At 33.1% G+C, this 21863-nt stretch overlaps 3 protein-coding genes across 20 annotated transcripts; all 3 read left to right on the plus strand.

The window, feature by feature from the left end:
- The first annotated feature begins 1544 nt into the window (after nt 1-1544).
- Nucleotides 1545-21583, plus strand: LOC126668931 (probable LRR receptor-like serine/threonine-protein kinase At1g06840). Of its 4 annotated transcripts, none has more exons than XM_050362174.2 (21): nt 1545-1832; nt 1977-2172; nt 2498-2648; nt 3051-3122; nt 3241-3312; nt 3514-3657; nt 3763-3834; nt 3978-4049; nt 4183-4257; nt 5013-5081; nt 5231-5299; nt 5477-5548; nt 5740-5826; nt 6076-6153; nt 6254-6750; nt 7354-7512; nt 7733-8016; nt 9154-9205; nt 9407-9657; nt 10015-10149; nt 21356-21583. In XM_050362174.2, exons 2-21 carry the CDS (start codon nt 2067-2069, stop codon nt 21566-21568), a joined length of 2730 nt encoding a protein of 909 aa, XP_050218131.1. In that variant the 5' UTR covers nt 1545-1832; nt 1977-2066; the 3' UTR covers nt 21569-21583. The 4 variants fall into 4 exon arrangements, with proteins under 4 accessions (XP_050218131.1, XP_050218129.1, XP_050218130.1 ...); XM_050362172.2 differs by lacking the exon at nt 21356-21583 and adding an exon at nt 10366-10766 and having other exon boundaries at nt 1553-1832; XM_050362173.2 differs by lacking the exons at nt 1545-1832; nt 21356-21583 and adding an exon at nt 10366-10766 and having other exon boundaries at nt 1869-2172.
- On the plus strand, nt 12722-15358 carry LOC126668934 (F-box/LRR-repeat protein 25-like). Of its 9 annotated transcripts, none has more exons than XM_056104862.1 (5): nt 12723-12800; nt 12889-12940; nt 13286-14244; nt 14680-14850; nt 14941-15358. In XM_056104862.1, exons 3-5 carry the CDS (start codon nt 13300-13302, stop codon nt 15211-15213), a joined length of 1389 nt encoding a protein of 462 aa, XP_055960837.1. In that variant the 5' UTR covers nt 12723-12800; nt 12889-12940; nt 13286-13299; the 3' UTR covers nt 15214-15358. The 9 variants fall into 9 exon arrangements, with proteins under 9 accessions (XP_055960833.1, XP_055960837.1, XP_050218144.1 ...); XM_056104856.1 differs by having other exon boundaries at nt 12769-12800; nt 13282-14244; XM_056104860.1 differs by lacking the exon at nt 12889-12940 and having other exon boundaries at nt 12770-12880; nt 13282-13360; nt 13784-14244.
- Nucleotides 17802-20676, plus strand: LOC130014696 (F-box/LRR-repeat protein 25-like). Of its 7 annotated transcripts, none has more exons than XM_056104869.1 (4): nt 17802-17975; nt 18623-19585; nt 20003-20173; nt 20264-20676. In XM_056104869.1, the coding sequence occupies exons 2-4, from the start codon at nt 18641-18643 to the stop codon at nt 20528-20530; spliced, it is 1383 nt and encodes a 460-aa protein (XP_055960844.1). In that variant the 5' UTR covers nt 17802-17975; nt 18623-18640; the 3' UTR covers nt 20531-20676. The 7 variants fall into 7 exon arrangements, with proteins under 7 accessions (XP_055960844.1, XP_055960841.1, XP_055960842.1 ...); XM_056104866.1 differs by having other exon boundaries at nt 17829-17975; nt 20003-20159; nt 20307-20676; XM_056104867.1 differs by having other exon boundaries at nt 17829-17975; nt 20307-20499.
- Nucleotides 21584-21863: the final 280 nt, after the last annotated feature.

Below are 21863 nucleotides of genomic sequence, written 5' to 3' on the forward strand. Positions count from 1 at the left end.
GGGTCATTTTTGAACCTTTTCCCTTTTCAAAACATTCATTAAATTAAACATGAAATTCCAGTTGAGCATATTTTTGTTTTGATTAGTCCAATTGAGCATATTAAATCTTTTTTTTTGAAATGGAGCATATTAAATCTTAGTTAAACATAACTATAATCCATGATAAGCAATAATTAATTAATAATTCAATAACATGTCATCGTTACAGCCATATTTAATAACTAGAATATTACTATGTGTTTTGGAAAGTGTTGCAGAATCCTCTCAAAGAACATATATTAAATATTAATTCATTATTTAACATAACAATATATTTAAAGATAAATTAATAAAATTAGTTGGACCTAAAACTTGTGCCTTGAAGTCATATGAGGTAGTTAAGTTGGCCATTTCTCAAAGACAAATCCCACATAAAACTTCCCCATTGTTTTCTAGGCTGTCAAAATGCATGAGAAGTTCGCCAAAAACGTAAAATTAATAAATTTATATAAAATTTTAACGGATTTGTATTAAAAATATGTCGATCCATTTATTCCATGAAGTAAACGGATTGTAGTACGGAATAATGCATAAACCCGCCTAATCTGTTTATAAATTATTTTACTTATAATAACATAAAAATAATAAAATCAATAATTTTATATAATAAAAAATTAAAATTATTAAATAAATAAAATAATTTTATTATTTGAGTATAAATTGACAACCATGAGATTATCTAAATGTTTTAAATATTTTAACAGGTAAAATCAGCCATGTTAGTCCGTTTAAAATTTGTGTCATATTAGAATTGAGATTCTTAAACATCGTGTTTTTATTTATCATAATCGTGTTAACAGAATAAGTTGACATTATAATATATATTTTGACAATTCTAATATCTTTTGTGTGTCTTTGTTCTAAATAATTAGATAGAACCAACCGATTCAATTGACTTAACTGTAAATTATAAACCAATTAGATTTAGTTTTTTTTAAAATAAACATAAATGTGATTAACCAACTTTAAAAGAATCGTATACTGTAGTATATTATATAATTAATAAATTAGCAAATTACTATGAGACCCCTCACATTTGATATAATTCATACTTTAGTCCCTCTTGTTTAAAAATTAAACTATATGGCCTCTCACTTTTATTTCCGTCAACAGTTTAGTCCCTCCATCCATTTTTGGTGTTAGTCAACGAAGTCAAAGGACTTAGAAGTAAATTACTTTTCAAATATGAGGGACGAAATCGTTGACAAAAATAAAAGTGAGGGACTAAATCGTTGACAAAAATAAAAGTGGGGGACCATATAGTTTTTTTGACTTTAGTGACTAACACCAAAAATGGATGTAAGGACTAAATCGTTGACAGAAATAAAAGTGAGGGGCCATATCATTTAATTTTCAAACAAAAAGGACTAAAATGTGAATTATGTGAAATATGAGGGGTGTAAAAGTAATTTGCTCTTAATAAATATAGTCAGATGTAAAAACTGTCAAAGGAAAAAGAAGCAAGCAATAAAAACATTGAAAATTCCCATGTAGCCTCCATTATAATTTACAACAAAGTCAAATAAGCAAACCCACTAGCCATTAAGGAAGCAGCAAAGTTTTTCTTTATTCAACCACCAACAAAAATTTAAATAATTGAGCATACACTGGTGTAGTGAAAATGAAAGAGATGAGTTTTACTACCTTCATCATCATCAAACATATTTTACATTTGTCTTGCCTTTCTAATGCTGACTTGGTCATAAATACACCAAACACCAAAATATTTCCCATTTTTTTCTCAAGTTTATCAAAGAAACTTAATGTCCAATCCTACAACATATACCATTTAGGTTTTGACTTGTCTTTATTCTATTTCTTTGAATTTTTGTTTGGCAGTATTTGGAAAGACTTGGGTTTTTTGTTTGTATATGTGGGTTTTGTTAAAGTTTGAATTTTTATGTGTCTGTTGTTTGTTTGTTTTTCTTTGTTATCAGGGAGAATAATTGGATACTGTTCATGGGTTTTTAGCAATTTGGGTGAGTTTTTTGAGAATTTTTGGTGGGGTTTCTGTTGCTAAGAGTGGAATGTCTATATCAAGAATCTGCACTTTTGGTGCTGTTTTGGTTATATGGCTCTGTTGGTCTCCACTACTTATTGAAGCTCAAAAGAATATTACTGATCCTGTTGAAGGTAAATTTCTTTGCTTCTATTTTTTAAGTGCTGTTTTTTTAGTGTTTTTTGTAAAGTTTTTAATCAAATCAATATGATCAAAGTTGGATTTAAGGTATTATTGGATTTCAAGTCAATCCATGTATGTAGATTGAATGCATGTTGTCATATCCATGAGCTGTTTTGAGCAGAAACTGAGGCTATTAATGATGCTGTAGTGGATGATATAGGATAAGTTTTAGAATTGGTTGAATGTTGATTTGATGCAAGAGATTTGAGAAACGTTGACCACTTTAGTTGGTAAAGTGAATGAAAGATTGATTAGAGTATATGCTCAAATTTGTAGTGAAGGCATTGCGGGACGTCAGGAAAAGTTTGATTGATATCAATAGAAACTTGAGCAATTGGGATCGTGGGGATCCGTGCACATCGAAATGGAACGGAGTTTTATGCTTCAGTGAACCAATGGCTGATGGCTATCTACATGTGAGCGAATTGTACGATTTCAGTTTCTTATTCTTTTTTCCTTCATTTATGTGTATGCAAGTGTTTTAGATTGTATATTTAAATATGCAGAAGAATCAATTTAGCTTTTGCCGAGGAACAAGCTTTTAGTTTTCAGTTTTCAGTTTCACTAAATTCTGGATCAGAAGCTATATGCTGGAGCTCAGTAGTTATCAAGATAGATCACCAATATCTTATTACATTTGAGAATCTACTATTATGTTTCTCTCTTCTGGAAATGATATGATTTCTCTCTTCTTGCTTACATATGCACCGCTACTTAACGAGCTCCAAAAACTAGATAGTTTTAATGAAACTTTCTTCAAACTAAATTTAGGTACTGGGTCTTTTTAAGAAGAAATTTGCAATGATATGTTCCTTTTTTTCCTTTGCAGGCAATTATATAATATGAACCTGTCTGGAACTTTATCACCATCACTTGGTCTCTTTTCTTATATGAAAATATTGTAAGGACAATTTCTCTTGTTTCTGCAAGAATCTCTATTGAAAAGGACATTGGCTTCACTGTCCTTTTTTTGGCAAAAACATTCTGCCTGGCTCCTGATAACCGTTTCTTTGTGGAAGGGATTTTATGTGGAACAACATAACTGGAAGCATACCAAAGGAGATCGGTGATGTCAAATCTTTGGAACTCTTGTAAGCCAAACTCCTCACTCAACCTCATCACAGTGTGATGCATTTGCACATATGAAAATGATTTTTGTTTTAAACTTCTGTGGATAATTTGATTAATGCTAATCATAGAACTGTTCCGAACATAGTTGTTTACTAACTGCTGTATAACCATGCTCTATGCCTTTTATTTGTTTTCTTATTCTATGATACTTATGCTTTCAGGCTTGTGAATGGAAACCAACTAACAGGGCCCTTGCCTGAAGAGCTTGGCTATCTTCCGAACTTGGACAGAATACAGATTGACCAAAACCATATATCGGGACCAATCCCTGCGTCATTTTCTCTCTTGAACAAAACTAAGCACTTGTGAGAGTTTCTATCATGCTATTTAGAATAAAACCAGGGCCCATATAGCTTGATTCTTTTACTTAATATTTGCTCTATAATACTTATGTATTTTCTTTTTGGCAGCCACATGAACAACAATTCAATTAGCGGGCAAATCCCACCAGAATTATCCAGATTACCAATGCTTGTTCACTTGTAAGTTGGTGATTGGCTGGGCTTAAGTGTCAATGATGACCTGCAAAAAGGATCTCTGTACATCTAAAAAAAAGTTCATTTTAGTTCTACTCTTGTTAACTCTGCTTTATTGCTATGCTCATTCCTAACGATCAACTTTGCAGCCTTTTGGATAACAACAACTTATCAGGATATCTACCTCCAGAATTCTCTGAATTGCCGAACTTACTTATACTGTATGGATTCTCAATTTTGTCAGAGATGAAGCTGGAGTTTATGTGTTCTTATGTCATATTCTTTGCAGATGTTAGCTGCATAGGTTTGTCCTAAATTTCTTCATTTATTTATTTACTTTTTCTCTGTACGCAGTCAATTAGATAACAACCACTTTGATGGGGCGACAATTCCAGAGTCCTATAGCAACATGGCTAAACTGTTGAAATTGTAAGTGAAAATTTTAACCTGAAATTTCTAGCTCATTTCAATAGGTATTGATGTAGAGAACGATGCTGGCATCTCTTTTTTGATTAGGCTTGGGATTTTCTTGAGGTGCAATGAGAAAAGAATTATAGTAGTTCAATTATCAGCTTCACATCATCACCATTTCATATTTCTTCTAAAACATTGCAGCACATAACTATACTGCTCTGACAATTGAATTTGTACTTCAAACTTGTGCCAGGCTCAACATTCAAGCCTAATTTAATATTCTTTGGTCTCTCTCTACTATTAGCTGAGCTTTTACTTTGAGTACTTCTCTAATTATTATGATACCTCTTTTTTTTTTTTACTTAACAAGTCGACACACATATGGTATAAATAATGTTCTAGAAATGTGAAAAAAGAATCTTGCTTGTGCATGAGTTTGCTTGTCTCCGTCGGCTGGAACCTGATGATTCAACCATATATATATTGAGAATATTTAGAAGGGCTGATTTCAAGTTGCTTATATAGAATTATATGACTGCAATTTGGGTGTGCTAACCTAGATCATGCAAAGTCCTTCACTAAGATCATACTCTATTTCATTGCCTTTCTTAAAATGGAGCATATTATATGTGCAGTAAAGTTGAAGCACTCTGCTGTTGCCCAATGCAAATATGTAATTCCAACTAGCTATGATATGCTGAATGCGCTTCCAAATATTTTAATCAAAGTCTGTGTGTCACATATCTTTCTTTTACTTTTGTCCTTATCAGGAGTCTCAGAAACTGCAGCTTGCAGGGTCCGATTCCTGACCTGAGTAGAATACAAAATCTTGGTTATCTGTAAGTTATCTTTTCTTTTTATTTATTCTTTGAAATCAATTATCTGTAAGTTTAATTTTTGGGCTGTTCCTATATTAATCATTAGTCATGTTGTAAGATCTATGCTGGTTCCTTTCTCTGACTAGCAAATATTTTGATGTAAATTTCAGAGACCTCAGTTCAAACCATTTAAATGGATCCATACCACCGGGGAAGATTTCTGAGAATATTACCACTATGTAAGATGTCTCTCTCTTGCAAATGTTGCACCACTTTCATTTTGATGGCATTTATGATAAAGTAGATTACATGCGTTGGTAAAAGTAATTGCCTAAGTTTCTCAAGCAGTTAAATCCCTTACATTATCGTACTGTTTATTTTGCTGCAACATTCACTAGCTAAACAATATTTTACAGTGATTTATCCAACAACAATCTTACTGGAACTATTCCTTCCAACTTTTCGAACCTGACTCGTCTTCAGAAACTGTAAGCATATCATGATCCTTATTCTTATTTGCCATTAAAAATATTGTTGTATGGAGCTCAGTAAATTCACATTTCATCATGTCCTTAAAGCTGTATTAGTCTAATGCTGATAAATAAGATCAATTGAAACCTGGCAAAAACCAAACTCTGTTATAAAAAGATAGAGCTCAACTTTACCATTTTAATAACAGGTCAGTGGCAAACAACTCATTGAACGGCTCCATTCCCGCTGCCATTTGGCAAAGTCGGATACTGAATGCATCAGAAAGCCTTATCTTGTAAGTATTAGAGTAACAATTTAAACTTGTTCCTTCATAGAAGTGTTGTAGAGACATATTTGCAGGCAAAAATAATATTTTTACACACATTAGCTATCTATTATTAGAATCTAACCGAGTTACTTATTTCTGATCTCATTATCCTCTATTAAGAGTAATGGTGTTACCTCTAGGATGTTTTATAACTTTGTTGCATGGCATACTCATTTTTCTAATTAATGGTTGGTTTTTCATTCTTTGTTATTTTAGGGATTTTGAGAACAATAAACTGTCAAACATTTCTGGCAGTGGAAATGCTATTAGTCTCCCTCAGAATGTCACACTCTGGTTTGCTTCTGCTTTTAACTTCTTATATCTAATGTTTCCAATTCATTTGTCCCCACACACTGTAGAGTTTGTTGATGATTGTCCCAAAATAATTTTTCAGGCTTGGAGGAAACCCTGCATGCTCAAATGCCAATTTACTCGATTTCTGTCGACCTCGGATTGAGGATCTTCACAATCCGAGTTTGACAAACACTTCCTCTGCCTGTCCTATTCAAGCATGCCCATCTCCTTTCGTATATTCCCCAACATCTCCTATATCTTGTTTTTGTGCCGCCCCTCTAATTGTCGGATACCGGTTGAAAAGTCCTGGATTCTCTGATTTTAATCCCTACAAAGAATGGTTTAAGGGATATTTGACCTCTGGTCTCAAATTGGATCTTTATCAACTACACCTTGAAACATTCCAATGGGAAGAAGGACCTAGGTTGAAAATGCACTTGCTGCTGTTTCCTGTCTATGAGAACAATACTCACATTTTTAATACAACTGAAGTTCTGCGCATCATGGGAAAGTTTACTGGATGGAAAATTCCCGATAGTGATATATTTGGACCCTATGAACTTCTCTACTTCACTCTGTTGGATCCTTATAGAAATGGTTTGTCTCAGAACTTGAATTATTGCTAGATTGAAATGATACTTATGTCTATTTTATTTGATAGTACATATATTTTCAAGGTAGAAAATGTGAAGTTATTTGACTTCATAGATATTGGATTCTGCACTTATTAGAAGATTAAATTATTATTCCTCCATGGCTCTGTAAACATGTATATGCTACAGAATAGGAAAAACAACCTTGTAGTTTGCAGTTTTAAATACTAATTAGGACTCGATGAAAAAAATTATTTGTTAAAAAGGCAGAACATGTAGTTCGCATCAATGTTATGCTAATTCTGTTCATATTTGAAGCTTGCCAAAATGGGCATGCAGTACACAGTTTCATTCAGGATATGTAAGTGAGAGTTAAATATTTGTAGTTGCACTTTGTTTGACCTATGCAAGTCACCCCTCTGGCATAATGTTATACTTTAGCAACTTTGCATCCTATTTTAACCTATAAAATTGAGTTAGTATAAAAGCTTCATTTAATTCAAGTCGTGCCAGATTTATGTCTGCTCGCCTTCTTGTAGACATATACATGAAAAAAATGTTACACAGATTTGATTTGATTATGCTTACAGTTTCCATATTGTCACAGTTATTGTTCCTTCATCAAAATCTGGTATAAGCAAGGGTGCATTGGCTGGCATAGTAGTGGCCGCTATTGCAGGTGCAGTCACAGTATCTGCAATTATTACACTTCTTATGATGAGGGCCCATTTGAAGAAGTACACTGCAGTTTCAAAAAGACGTCATAGTAAATGTTCTTATTCCCATGAATGTTCATCTTCATATATGATTTTCTTTTTATGATGTTCTCTCTTAAGTGCTTTGTGTACGCTTAAATATCAGATGTTATTTGTACTTTTAGATGACATTGCAATTTTAAGAGATTGATGCACTATATTGCTAGAGTGTTGGGAGTTCTATTGTTCTAAATAATTTCATCTCTAACACGTGCTCATGTTTGCGTGTAGCATCTAAAGCCTCCTTGAAAATTGACGGTGTGAAGGATTTCACATATGCTGAAATGGCATTAGCTACAAATAATTTCAGTAGCTCCGCTCAAGTTGGTCAAGGAGGATATGGAAAAGTTTATAAAGGCATTTTGGCTGATGGTACCATTGTGGCCATAAAGCGAGCTCAAGAGCACTCTTTACAGGGTGAAAAGGAGTTCCTAACAGAAATAGAATTCTTATCAAGGTTGCATCATAGGAATCTTGTATCTTTGGTTGGATATTGTGATGAAGAAGGTGAACAGGTACTCTCTTGTAATTCTCAAATTTCTAACTTCACCTTTTTTAGCCTTCACTTGCATAAATTCATTGCTAACATGGTAAGCCACAATGCTAAATTGGGTTATGTGAGGGTTCCAATCAAGATGCATTGGACTATTGAATCCAATTGTTTCCATTATTTTTGTATCGAAACTAATATGATAATTGAGATAGAAATATAATTCTGATTACATTTTAGGAATTTTCAATTAAACCATGTGCCTCCAAGGAAGTTAATTCTTGAAAATTGGTAAAGCTTCTGAGTAGAGTAAAAATCTAATGCTTTGTTATCTGAATAGCTTCAAGAAAAATAAAGAAACAACATTAGCCAAGGTATTTTATTTATGAGTCACATGATTTAAAATTCACATTGTATGTTTTTTTTTTGAATTCATCGGATCTCATTAAATTGAATATGAAACAGTTACATTTGTAAGAAACTCGGGATAATTTGAAAATTAAACCCGATGACCTGACATGGAACAGACAACATGCTGCCTAATTCGCAGACCTTACTTACGAAAATAAAAATAAATTACTAACTGTTTCGCGAATTAAGTGCAGTCTTCAATCACTCTTCGTTCAAACTTCTCCAAACACCCGCAAACTCACAGCATCCTTCAATCAACACTTGATATAACTCCTTCTAAAAAAGAGACAACAACTCCTTCTAAAAAGGAGACAACAAACCTTTCACAGTGAAAGGACAACAGACCTTTCATAAAGAAAGTACAAAATAAAACATTCATAAAAAAGACAAACAATACAAAATAAATAAAACTAATATAGCTCATAGGCGAATCCATTTTGTTACTGAGAGATCTTTAATCTATCGTCGCTTCTTGATAATTGAATTGCGCTTCGTGATAAATTTTAGTCCGTCAGAAAAATGAAAAAGAATTGGCTATTTATTATATTTTATGAAATTAAAATAGCATAAACAAAAGGGGTGACTACCGTCAATAGAAAAATTAAGCCATTGACATTGTATGTTAAAAAGTGCTTAAAGCTCACATTCAATGTCAGAAATTATATTTTCATGTACTGCATATAAGCCGCATATTATATGCATTTGGTTCCAGTCGTTGGAAGCTTGATGTGCATTAACATTGTTCCTGCAGATGCTGGTTTACGAGTTTATGCCAAATGGCACTCTAAGAGATCATCTTTCTGGTAAATCTCATATTTCTCAACTGGATTATCTTTTTATTATTGATCATTGCTATCTGAAAAAAATTGTAAGCAAGAATTAGCTTAAGATAGTAATTTTCTGTATATTTTTTTTTTTTGACAAGAATCTATCATTTAACCTAAAGTTCTCTATCCTTAAACAACAAAATATGTAGTGGATTAATCCTTTATGTGGTATTGCAGCCAAGGCTAAAGAGCCGCTGAGTTTTGCAACGCGAGTGAGAATTTCCTTGGGCTCAGCAAAGAGTATCCTCTACCTGCATACAGAAGCTGACCCTCCGATATTCCATCGTGATATCAAGGCAAGCAACATCCTACTTGACTCTGCTTATAATGCAAAGGTTGCAGATTTTGGACTTTCCATACTAGCCCCAGTTCCAGATATTGAAGGGGCTATGCCAGGTCATGTTTCAACCGTCGTAAAGGGTACACCAGTAAGTCTTCTCAATTTTTTTGTCTCTGATAAAGCTGCTAAATACCGGGTTTGACTTCACTGGGGGATTTATTGACATCTTCATCTTCCATCTTTCTTCTGTTTTCCCTCAGCATTATCTATTTGCTAGCTAGCCTATATTTGCACATTTTAGAAAGGATACTAATAAATGTCTTAAACTTGCAAATACACATCAATGTCATGAAAACTTCTTGTTTTAGTAACTTAAATATCCTTATTTGTAGTATTAACTTCTAACAAATGGCTTCAGTCTATTCCGGACATCCTCCAGTTGATAAATAGTCTAAATAACAAATGGCATCGTCCACAAATCTGAGACATTGTATTAACTTTGCAGGGTTACCTTGATCCGGAGTATTTTCTAACACATAAATTGACGGACAAGAGCGATGTTTATAGCCTTGGTGTCGTTTTTCTGGAGCTCTTGACCGGAATGCAACCAATTTCACATGGAAAAAACATTGTCCGAGAGGTAACTTCATTTCACTTCTTAGTTATAGCCATGACAATATTAGTATAAAGATTTTCTAGTTGCACCATTATCTTGTTTTATTTTCTTCAATAGATGGATTGATCTTTTCCATTCCACTTCTGAACCGACCCAAAATACCAAATGCATACCCGCAATGGAAAGAGATGTCAGTACAAACATGTTTACCATTTGTAACAATTTTATTATCTGTAACAGGTAAAAGTTTCATATCAATCTGGTATGATATTCTCAATTATCGACGAACGAATGGGTTCTTATCCTTCGGACTGTGTTGAGAAGTTTTTGGATTTGGCTCTCAAATGCTGCCAAGACGACACAGATGCAAGACCTTCAATGGCCGATGTGGTACGAGAACTCGAAACCATATGCCATATGATGCCAGAGTCACATACCAAAACAACAGATTCAATGAGCACCAATCCTGAAAAGACTGTATCCTCATCCTCGTCCTCGATGGTGGCGAAACACCCATACGTGTCAACCGATGTTTCTGGCAGCGACCTTGTTAGTGGAGTCATTCCTACCATTACTCCTCGATAACCGACTGACATGGAAGAAACTTAAAACAACAGATTTTGAAATTTCTATACTCAAAATATGTACATATGATGATCTTGGTAGTGTTTTTGTACAAGTCACAAGCATACATGTAGAGCAATAGAAATTGTTTTTGTTGTAATGAGTGATACTAAATTGCTAACATAACTTGCATATATTAATTGTTTTTCTTTTGAAGTTTATAAGAATGTATTTCTTCATTCTATTCTTTTCATTACTAAAATTGAAGTCTAGGATATATGAATTTAATCAATGCAAATATTTTGGAGAGAAACAAATTGAAGGCGATAACTTCTATTAATATTGCTGCAAAATGAAAAATGTACATGTTTAGGTTTCATTTGATCTTTGCTTTCATTAATTTATAAGATTTTCTTTCTATCGTTTTATTTTAAATGAGATGTTTTTATTTTCGATAGCTCCAACTATAACTTTCCGATAGCTTTTAATGGTGAATGATGGCTATTCTCTAAGTTTCTGAGGCTGGTGGTTAGGCTGCAAACGAACCGAGTTGCTAGAGCTCGCTTTGTGTTCATTCAAATAATATAATAAAAAAATTAGAAAAAAATTTATAAGTTCCATAATAATAATTATGTTTTCTTAAATTGTGTGATAAAGGCAAAGTGGACAATTCTAGTGGGACGGATGGAGTACTAAGTCTAAAAGTAAAACCACTGGCCCTAAATCTAAAAGTGATATACTAAATATTTAGGTATTATTTTTTATATTTATCCAGCTCGTATTCATGTTCATTTGTTTAACAATTACACGAGCTGAGCTCGTGTTCATTCGTTTAGTTGCTAAACGAACGGGCTCGCGAACGATCTTATTTAGCACTTATCGAGCTCGTTTAGTACTTAATGAGCTCGTTCGCGAGATTGTTCGTGAGTTTGTTCGCGAGATTGTTTAGCGACTAAATGAACGAACACGAGCTAAAAATAAACACTATAAAATTTAAACGAATCGAACATAAACACTCAGTTTAAAGCTCGATTGAACATGAACCGAATATGAACACCTTGTTCGCTAAACGAAACGAACATGAACACTCTAAACTTTGGCTCGGCTCAGTTCATTTACACCCCTACTGGTGGTTTTATTTTTAAAGTAATTTCAGCCAATAAATACACAAAAATATCTTAATTTCGTTATATATTTTATAATTTAATTTTCTTTTATAATTCCACATTGTGGCTATAATACACGAAACTAAGTTTAAAAACATACTCTCGCCGTCCCAAATTGATAAACACTATTTTACTTTTTTGTCTCAAATTATAGGCGGTCATTTATTGCTTAAATGATAAAATGACATAGATACCCTTTTTGGATCACATCGCGGCTGAATGCGAAGAAAAACCAGAGGAAACGGAGGTCTCGGATTGGCTATACTATCTTATATTAAAAAGAGAGCAAACACCACTAAAAGGTAAAGTCAATATTTCATTAAATAAGGGTAAATGTGGTATATTTTTATAAAATTAATGATTTTATATAGATTTACTAAAAAATTTAATACTTGTGTTTGTCCTAAACTGTTTATCAATTTGGAACGGAAGAAGTATTTAGGAAAACAATTGAAATTTTATCAATAATATTTTTATAAGTGCTCAAGTTAATCTGATTTATAATTTGGCTTAATCACCAAAAAATCCCCCACCTTTTAGCTTCTTTTCAAATGCACCTTGACGTTGCAATTTTGTCAGTTGCACCCTAATTCGCACTTTTGGTTTTCAATTCCACCCCCAAGTGCTAAATTGATCTCTTTTTCATTTGAAAAAAGTTAAAATAAGTCATCCATTTTTAATTTTGTGTGTGGAAAAGAGTTCAAATAAGTATTTTATAAGGGTTTTTATGAATTTTTTCCGAGTGAAAAAGAGTCCAATTTGATTTTAAGGGTGGAATTGAAACTCAAAGGTGTAAATTAGGGTGTAACTGATAAAATTGCAACGTCATGGTGCAATTGAAAAGGGGATAAAAGGTGGGGTTATGATTTTCAGTTTTATTTCCAAAATGGAGGGAAATATGTAAGCTCTCTTCGCAGCAAATCTGGAAATTGTGTCATTACATTTTTTAATATTTTTCATTTCTCTCTGCTTACCGTCAAAAGAAGGAGCTAGGTAAAGCTTGTTTAAGAACACTCACTCTCAAGGTTAGTTCTTTAATTTCTTCAGATATTCATCTGTACATGTATTTCAAGAATTAAAGATAGGTAAAGCTTGTTTGTTACATTTTTTACTTCATGTATATATATGTATTAATTTGTTGTTGCATGCTGCCTTTTACACCATTACTTTTTAGTGGCTACTCTTTAATTTTCTGTTTCTGGGTTCAATGATTTTTTTTTGTGTTTTGTGAATTTGTAATTCTGACTTGCTGCATCAAATGGGTAGTTCTAATTTTCTGTTTCTGGGTCCATAGTAGATTTCTGTTTATCGACCAAATGTTTAGTCACATGAAAAGTTTAGTCATTGTGTTTTGTGAATTTGTAATTGTGTTCATTGATTTGTTGTGTATTTTGTGAATTTGTAATTGTGCTCAAACTTCTTGAAGGAAGCTAGGGTTTCGGAAATGAATACCCAGAAGAAAAAAGCTAATAGGAGACTCAAATCTGTTGGAGAAGATTGCATTAGTGAGTTGCCTGATGAGATTATCATCCATATCCTCTCTTTTTTACCATCAACCAAATTATGTGTAAAGACTTCAGTTTTGTCCAAAAGATGGCACCATCTTTGGACCTATGTGCCTAACATCATTTTGACTGAATATGACTTCCCATATGATGAATGTGAGCATCACATCATGGAAAGAGTGGTCAACAAAGCACTAGCCCTCCACTCTTCTTCAAAGATCAATTATTTCTCCATCCAAATTCCAGATTCACAAGACCTGTATGAGTCAATTGAGTCGTGGCTTCAATTAGCTGCGGGAAGGGCAGTTGAGTCCCTTACTTTAAATATTAATGGAAGCTCTGCTCGTTATTTGTTTCCTGAATTCCTATACTCTAATTCCAATATCCAAAGTTTAACTACTAAGTTATGGGAATTTGTGCCAGATGCGAGAATTTCATGGTCAGCCCTTAAAGAGTTGAGCATACGGCAAGCAACTTTGAATGATGAAGTCATTCAAAATATTTTGTGTGGGACTCCAGTTCTTGAGGACTTACAGTTGCACTTCTGCCACGGAATCAAATTGCTCGACTTATCTTTAAAACCTAAGTTGAAAAACTTGGTCATAAACGTTAAAGAATCTTATTTTGGGGATAGAGATTATGATTTTAAGCTTAAAATTGTGGGTCCTTATGTCGAGATATTAAAACTTCACTGGAGTCGGGATAATCTCAGGTGCAAGTTGATGAATATGTCATCTTTAGTTAAAGCTACCCTGGATATTGAAGTTATAGATGATGAAGATGGTGAAGATGATTACCAAGAGTGGTGTCCTGATATGGTTAAGGAGCTCGTTGAGAATGTTCTTCCTTCTGAGCAACTACAACTAACGAATTTCTGTACTCTGGTAACATATATTCTCTTTTCTCTCTTGCAGCTAAATTCATGGAACTTTGTTTATTGTTATTGATATTATATCATTGTAGACAATGTGCTTCTGTTTGTTTCTAATTTTTACTAGTTTTTTTTCTGTAGTCAGTAATTGTCATTTTCTACCCTCATGGTTATATATCATTCAATGATTAATGTCTGTGTTGCATAAAAACTTGCCAAGTTTAATATTTTGGTGTTCCGTTTTCATTTCTAGGAACTCTTTGAAAATTCCGAAATTTTTATATTTATATTCCATTCTTATAAAAACGCTGTGGCTTTGCAAATTAACCAAAATACTGTGATAATATGCTGTAAAGAATTGAGACTTTTTTGCTTTTACATTTTGCCTGGAATGAGAAATATAAATTGATAGTGATTTCTACATTGCATGTATCTCTTATATGCCAAGGCTCTCTCAACATTGAGAATGGATGTTATGGCGTCTCTATCATCAAATTTGAAATCTTTAAATGTCGACTGTCGCGGTGAAGAGTATCTCTGTGGTATTGAACGCATTCTTCAGTGCTCACCTAAGCTGGAGAAGTTAGTTATATTTTTCGACTATGGTAGGTCCTCTAAGGTATGTAGTTATTTTCTAATCTTATTTGCTTCAGCTTAAAATACACTTCTAGTCAATAGCTGTTAGGCTAAGAAAAAGCGTTATCTGCAGTCAAAATCTGATGGCTATAGAAAGGGTTATTGGACAAATGCAGAGAAACCAAGTTGTTTGGGTTCCCATCTCAAGACCATCGAGGTATCTGACTTGATAAGAACTCGAGTTGTAGTTGAATTTCTCCAGTTCTTACTCATGAATTCAAATATATTAGAGAAGATGATCTTCCGTCACTCTGACCATAAATCTGGTTTGAAATTGGCTGAGAAGTGGTCAAGCTTTCCAAGGTCTTCGCAGCAAGCAGTGTTTCCAGTAGCTACTAAATGGTAATACAATATGCAACAATGTACCAAGGATATTTCAGATTAGTTTTTAACTCATTATCCATTTTTAGATAAAATATGATAAACTCCTATGAAGGCTCATGTACTATTTGATTTTTATTTAATTAGCCCTTCATAAATTTAACTTTTCATCTCGTCCTCGTAAAATTTATTTTCGAATTAAACGACCTTTTTGTTTTAAATTTTTCGGTAGAATACTTATTTTTTACTCATTTATTTCTTCTTGAGTTTCATAACTTTTTCTTAATTATATCAATTTTTTGTTTCCCCAGTTGAAAACAAGATTTAGCTATGAATTCGAATTGCGTTTTGTTCATATTTCCCGTGAGAATCATAATATGCATATCTTTTTTTAGACAATATGGGAAATACATGCTTATTTCTCACAAAACTGTCATAAATTAGTGATGGATTTTTCCATCACAAAGTCACTGTTTTTTTAGTAGTTAACTGAGATTTGTTTTTGCTTTATCAATTATTAATGGTGGTTGGCGACTGTTAATTCTCTGATAATACCAAAAAACCCTTAATAAATAACAATGAGACCTCTGATTAATAAAGCTAAGCCAAACATGCCAATGATGTTAGCGAAACGTCAGCTGCTATAAGGATGTTAATTACTTAAATATTTCTTTTCAAAGTGAAGTCTTTTCACTTCAATTAGTAACTTGAATGTTGTGTCTTCTTCTTCACCAAAAATGACTATAAAAACTATTTCCGAAAGGGAAAAAAATCATCATCTATTAGTGATAGGTGAAAAGAGAGAGAGATTTAGGTTCGTGATAGATGACATTTGAGAGGTATATAATCATCTAGACTTGTTCATAGACCGGCTCCGACTGAGCCTACCGGACTTTACATGCTTATTTCTCACAAATCTGTCATAAATTAGGGATGATCTTACTTTTGAACCAAGTCAAAGTACCAATACACCCGTAATGGGCAGAGAGGTCATTTACAAACATATATACCATATGTAACAATTTTGTTACCTGTAACAGGGAAAAGTTTCGTATTAATCTGTTATGATATTCTCATATCAATCTGGAATGATATTCTCAGTTATCAATGAACGAATGAGTTCTTATCCTTCTTACTATGTTGAGAAGTTTCTGGATTTGGCTCTCAAATGTTGTCGAGACGGATGCAAGACCTTCAATGGCCGATGTGGTACGAGAACTCAAAACCATATGGCATATGATGCTAGAGTCACATGCCAAAACAACAAATCCAATGAGCACCAATCCTGAGAAGACTGTATCCTCATCCTCGTCCTCGATGGTGGAGAAACATCCAAACGTGTCAACTGATGTTTCTGGCAGCAATCTTGTTAGCGGAGTCATTCCTACCATTACTCCTCGAGAACCGACCGGCACGGAAGAAACTTAAAACAACAGATTTTGAAATTTCTATACTCATAAAAAAAATTATGTACATATGATGATCTTGGTAGTGTTTTGTACAAGTCACAAACATACATGTAGAGCAATAGAAACTGTTTTTGTTGTGATGAGTGATGCTAAATTACTAACATAATTTGCATATGTAAATTTTTTTTCTTTTGAAGTTTACAAGAATGCATTTTATTCATTTCATTACTAAAATTGGGATCTAAGATATATGAATTTAATCAATGCAAATATTTTGGAAACAAATTGAAGGCGATAACTTCTTTAAAATTGATGCAAATTGGAAAATGTATATGTTCAATTTTTCATTTGATCTTTGCTATCATCAATTTGTAAGATTTTATTTCTATCATTCTATTTTAAAATGAGATGTTTTTATTTTCGATAGCTCCAACTATAATTTTTCGATAGCTTTTAATGGCGAATGATGGCCAATTGGCTATTCTCTAAGTTTCTGAGGCTGTTGGTTTTATTTTCAAAGTTATTTCAGCCAATAAATACGTATAAATATCTTACGTCATCTATTTTCAAATTTAATTTTCTTTTATAAATTCACATTGCGGCTATAATACACAAAACTAAGTTTAAAAACATATTTGTTAGACGGAGAGAAATATTTTGTAAAGAAATTAATTATCAATGTAGATTTTTAATTTAGTTTTAATGGTGGAAATAAATATTTTATTAGTGTTCTTGGGTGGAGGATTAAAAGGAGGGGTATTGGCAAAACAAATTCTAATATTTCACATTTTTAGCGATTTAAAATGTTACGAAAGAAAGTGTAACTTTTTTTTTTTTTTTTATTTTTGTATCCCAAAGCGTTTTCCGGCAATTATACGCATACGTGGTAGCCATATTATTGGCAATTTAAATCATAACGTTTTAAAATTTTGCAAATAAAATTTCAACCTTTTGCATTTTTGCACTTTATAGCCTTAAGGTTAAAAGTACATTGAAATTATAGTAATAGCAGACCTACAAAAACTATTAAAATATGTTAAAGTTGAACAAACAGTACATTAAAAGTACTTATTAAAATGTATTTTTATTTATAAATAAACTAAAAATATATTAAAATTACACCAATTTTATACCGATATCTATTAAATGCCATATTGTTATAAATGCCAGTTTTTATTTTTTTATATTTTTATAAATAGTTAAGTTAATCGGATTTTTAATTCTCAATTTTTCAGTCTTTTTATTTCCAAAACGGAGGGAAATATGTAAAGCCTGTTGGCGGCAAATCTGTAAATCTTGTCATTGCAAACCCTTTCTCTCTGCTTATTACCGTCAAAAGAAGGTTAGTTCTTGGTGTTTAAGAACACTCACTCGCAAGGTTAGTTCTTTAATTTCTTCACATGGGTTCTGTTTCTCGCTTCATATTAGATTTCTAAGTTGAATTGGGTGATGTATGGTTTTTGGTGTTCAATGATTTTTTTTTTGTGTTCTGTGAAATTTTACTACATCAAATGGGTAGTTCTAATTGTCTGTTAGTAGATTTCTGTTTATAGACCAAATGTTTAGTCACATGAAAAGTTTAGTAATTGTGTTCCATATTCTTGTAGAAAGCTAGGGTTACAGAAATGAATAACCAGAAGAAAAAAGCTATTAGGAGACTCAAATCTGTTGCCTGATGCCATTATCATTCATATCCTCTCTCTTTAATTTCTTCTTTAGAATTCACCCACACATGCAAATGTGCTCTATTGAAGATTATGAGCTTCTATTAGGCTTAATGCTTGCTAATTGTGTGTATATATGTTTGAAATTGACATTGATTTCTTGTTGCATGCTGCCTTATACACCACTACTGGGTAGTCTCTAATTTTCTGTTTCTGGGTCCATATTAGATTTCTGTTTATACACGAATTGTTTTGTGACATGAAAAGTTGAGTCTGCTGATTGTATGGTTTTGGGTGTTTAATTATTTTTGTGTTTTGTAAATTTGTAATTGTGACTTACTACTGCTCCAACTTCTTGAAGGAAGCTAGGGTTTTGGAAATGAATAGCAACAAGAAAAAAGCTAATAGGAGACTCAAATCTGTTGGAGAAGATCGCATTAGTGAGTTGCCTGATGCGATTATCATCCATATCCTCTCTCTTTTACCATCAACCAAATTATGTGCAAAGACATGTGTTTTGTCTAAAAGATGGCAGCATCTATGGACCTATGTGCCTAACATCACTCTCTCTCAATATGACTTCCCCTATAATGAACGTAAGAACATCATAAAAAGAGTTGTCAACGAAACACTAGCCTTCCACTCTTCTTCAAAGCTCAATAATTTCTCCATCAAAATTTCAGATTTACAAGAACTGTATCCTTCAATTGAGTCCTGGCTTCAATTAGCTGTGGGAAGAGCAGTTGAGTCCCTTACATTAGAATTTAGTGGAAGCTCGACTTGTTATTTGTTGCCTCAATTCCTATACTCTAATTCCAATATCCGAAGTTTAACTACTAAGTTTTGCAAATTTGTGCCTGATGAGAGAATTTCATGGTCAGCCCTTAAAGAGTTGAGCATACGGCAATCAACTTTGACTGATGAAGACATTCAAAACATTTTGTATGGGACTCCACTTCTTGAGGACTTACAGTTGAACTACTGCCATGGAATCAAATTACTCGACTTATCTTTAAAACCTAAGTTGAAAAATTTGGTCATAAACGTTAAAGAATTTTATTTTGAGGGTTGTGAATTTGAGCTTAAAATTGTGGGTCCTTATGTCGAGACATTAAAACTTTACTGGACTCGGGATAATCTCAGGTGTAAGTTGATGAATATGTCATCTTTAGTTAAAGCTACCCTGGATATTGAATTTACAGATGATGAAGATGATGAAGATGGTGAAGATTATTACCAAGAGTGGTTTCCTAATATGCTTAAGGAGCTCGTTGAGAATGTCCTTTCTGCTGAGCAACTACAACTAGCGAATTTCTGTACTCTGGTAACATATATTCTCTTTTCTCTCTTGCAGCTAAATTCATGGAACTTTGTTTATTGTTATTGATATTATATCATTGTAGACAATGTGCTTCTATTTGTTTCGAATTTTCACTAGTTTTTTTTCCTGTAGTCGGTGATTGTCATTTTCTACTCTAATGGTTAGATATCATTTAATGATTCATGTTTATGTTGCACATGAACTTGCCAAGTTTTATATTTTGGTGTTTCGTTTTCATTTTTAAGAACTCTATAGAAATTCCGAAATTTTATATTTGTATTCCATTCTTATAAAAACGTTGTGGCTTCGCAATTAACCAAAAGATTGTGATAACATGCTATAAAGAGTTGAGACTTTTTTGGAATGAGACATAGAAATTGATAGTGATTTCTGGATTACATGTCTCTCTTATATGCCAAGGCTCTCTCGACATTGAGAATGGATGTTATGGCGTCTCTATCATCAAATTTGAAATCTTTAAATGTCGACTGTCACGGTGAAGAGTACCTCTGTGGGATTGAACGCGTTCTTCAATGCTCACCTAAGCTGGAGAAGTTAGATATATTTTTCGACTACGGTAGGTCCTCTAAGGTATGTAGTTACTTTCTAGTCTTATTTGCTTCAGCTTAAAAAACACTTCTAGTAATTAACTGTTAGGCTAAGAAAAAATGTTATCTGCAGTCGAAATCTAATGGCTATAGAAAGGGTTATTGGACAAATGCAGAGATACCGAGTTGTTTGGATTCCCATCTCAAGACCATCGAGGTATCTGGCCTGATAAGAACTCGAGTTGTAGTCGAATTTCTCCAGTTCTTGCTCAAGAATTCAAGAGTATTGGACAAGATGATCTTCCGTCATTATAACAATAATTATGGTTTGAAATTGGCTGAGAAGTGGTCAAGCTTCCCAAGGTCCTCGCAGCAAGCAGCGTTTCTAGCTCCTAAATGATAGTACTATATATAACAATGTAGTAAGAATATTTGAGATTGCTTTTTTTTACTCATTATCCTTTTTAATAGAATATGATGAACTCATATAGAGGCTCATGTACTTTTTGATTTTTATTTAGTTCGCTCTTCATAAATTTTATTTTACATCTTGTCCTCGTAAATTTATTTTCTAATCAAACAACCTTTTTATTTGAATAATTTGTCGGCAAAATACTTATTTTTTACTCGCTCATTTTGCACTAAGTTTTGTAATGTTGAAAACAAGATTTAGCAATGAATTTGGATTGCGTTTTCTTCATATTTCACGGGAGAATCATATTATGCACATCTTATTATTTTTAGACAATATGAGAAACAAACACTTATTCCTCACAAATTTGTTAGTGACATTGTGGGTTTTTGATATTTGGATGCCTCAAAGGCAACCAAATTTCCGGATCAGTGCCTCTTTCGGAAATAATTCCGAAAGAGTGCCTGGACCCACATGTTCCGCATTTCTAGAATGCGGAACATGTGGGTCCAGGCACTCTTTCGGAATTATTTCCGAAAGAGGCACAACAATGGAAATTTGGGTGCCTATGAGGCACCCAAATATCAAAAAACCCAGATTTGTTCGTTAGAAAGTTCTGTCACAAAGTCATTGTTTATTTGTGATTAACTAATTTCTTTTTGTTTTATCAATTATTAATGGTGGTGGTGACTGTTATTTCTACTGATAATACCATTAAACCCTTAATAAATAACGAGACGAGACCTCTAATTAGCAAAGAGAAGCCAAACATGCCAATGATGTTAGTAAAAGGCCTAATAGTAAAATAAAGAGGTAAAAGTTTCATATCAATCTGGCATGATATTCTCAGTCATCGACGAACGAATGGGTTCTTATCCTTCGGACTGTGTTGAGAAGTTTCTGGATTTGGTTCTCAAATGCTGCCAAGACGACACAGATGCAAGACCTACAACTGCCGATGTGGTACGAGGACTTAAAACCAGAGTCACATACCAAAACAACAGATTCAATGAGCACCGATTCTGAAAAGACTGTATCCCCATCCTCATCCTCGATGGTGGCGAAACATACATACATGTCAACCTATGTTTCTGGCAGCGACCTTGTTAGCGGAGTCATTCCTACAACTACTCCTCGATAACCGACTAACATGGAAGAAACTTAAAAGTTAAAACAACAGATTTTGAGATTTCTATGCTCATAAAAAATTCTGTACATATGATGATCTTGGTAGTGTTTTGTACAAGTCACAAGCATACAAATAGAAATTGTTTTTGTACTAAATTACTAACATAACTTGCATATGTTAATTTTTTTTCTT

The sequence above is a fragment of the Mercurialis annua genome, linkage group LG2, assembly GCF_937616625.2.
Source record: "Mercurialis annua linkage group LG2, ddMerAnnu1.2, whole genome shotgun sequence".
NCBI classification, from domain to species: domain Eukaryota; kingdom Viridiplantae; phylum Streptophyta; class Magnoliopsida; order Malpighiales; family Euphorbiaceae; genus Mercurialis; species Mercurialis annua.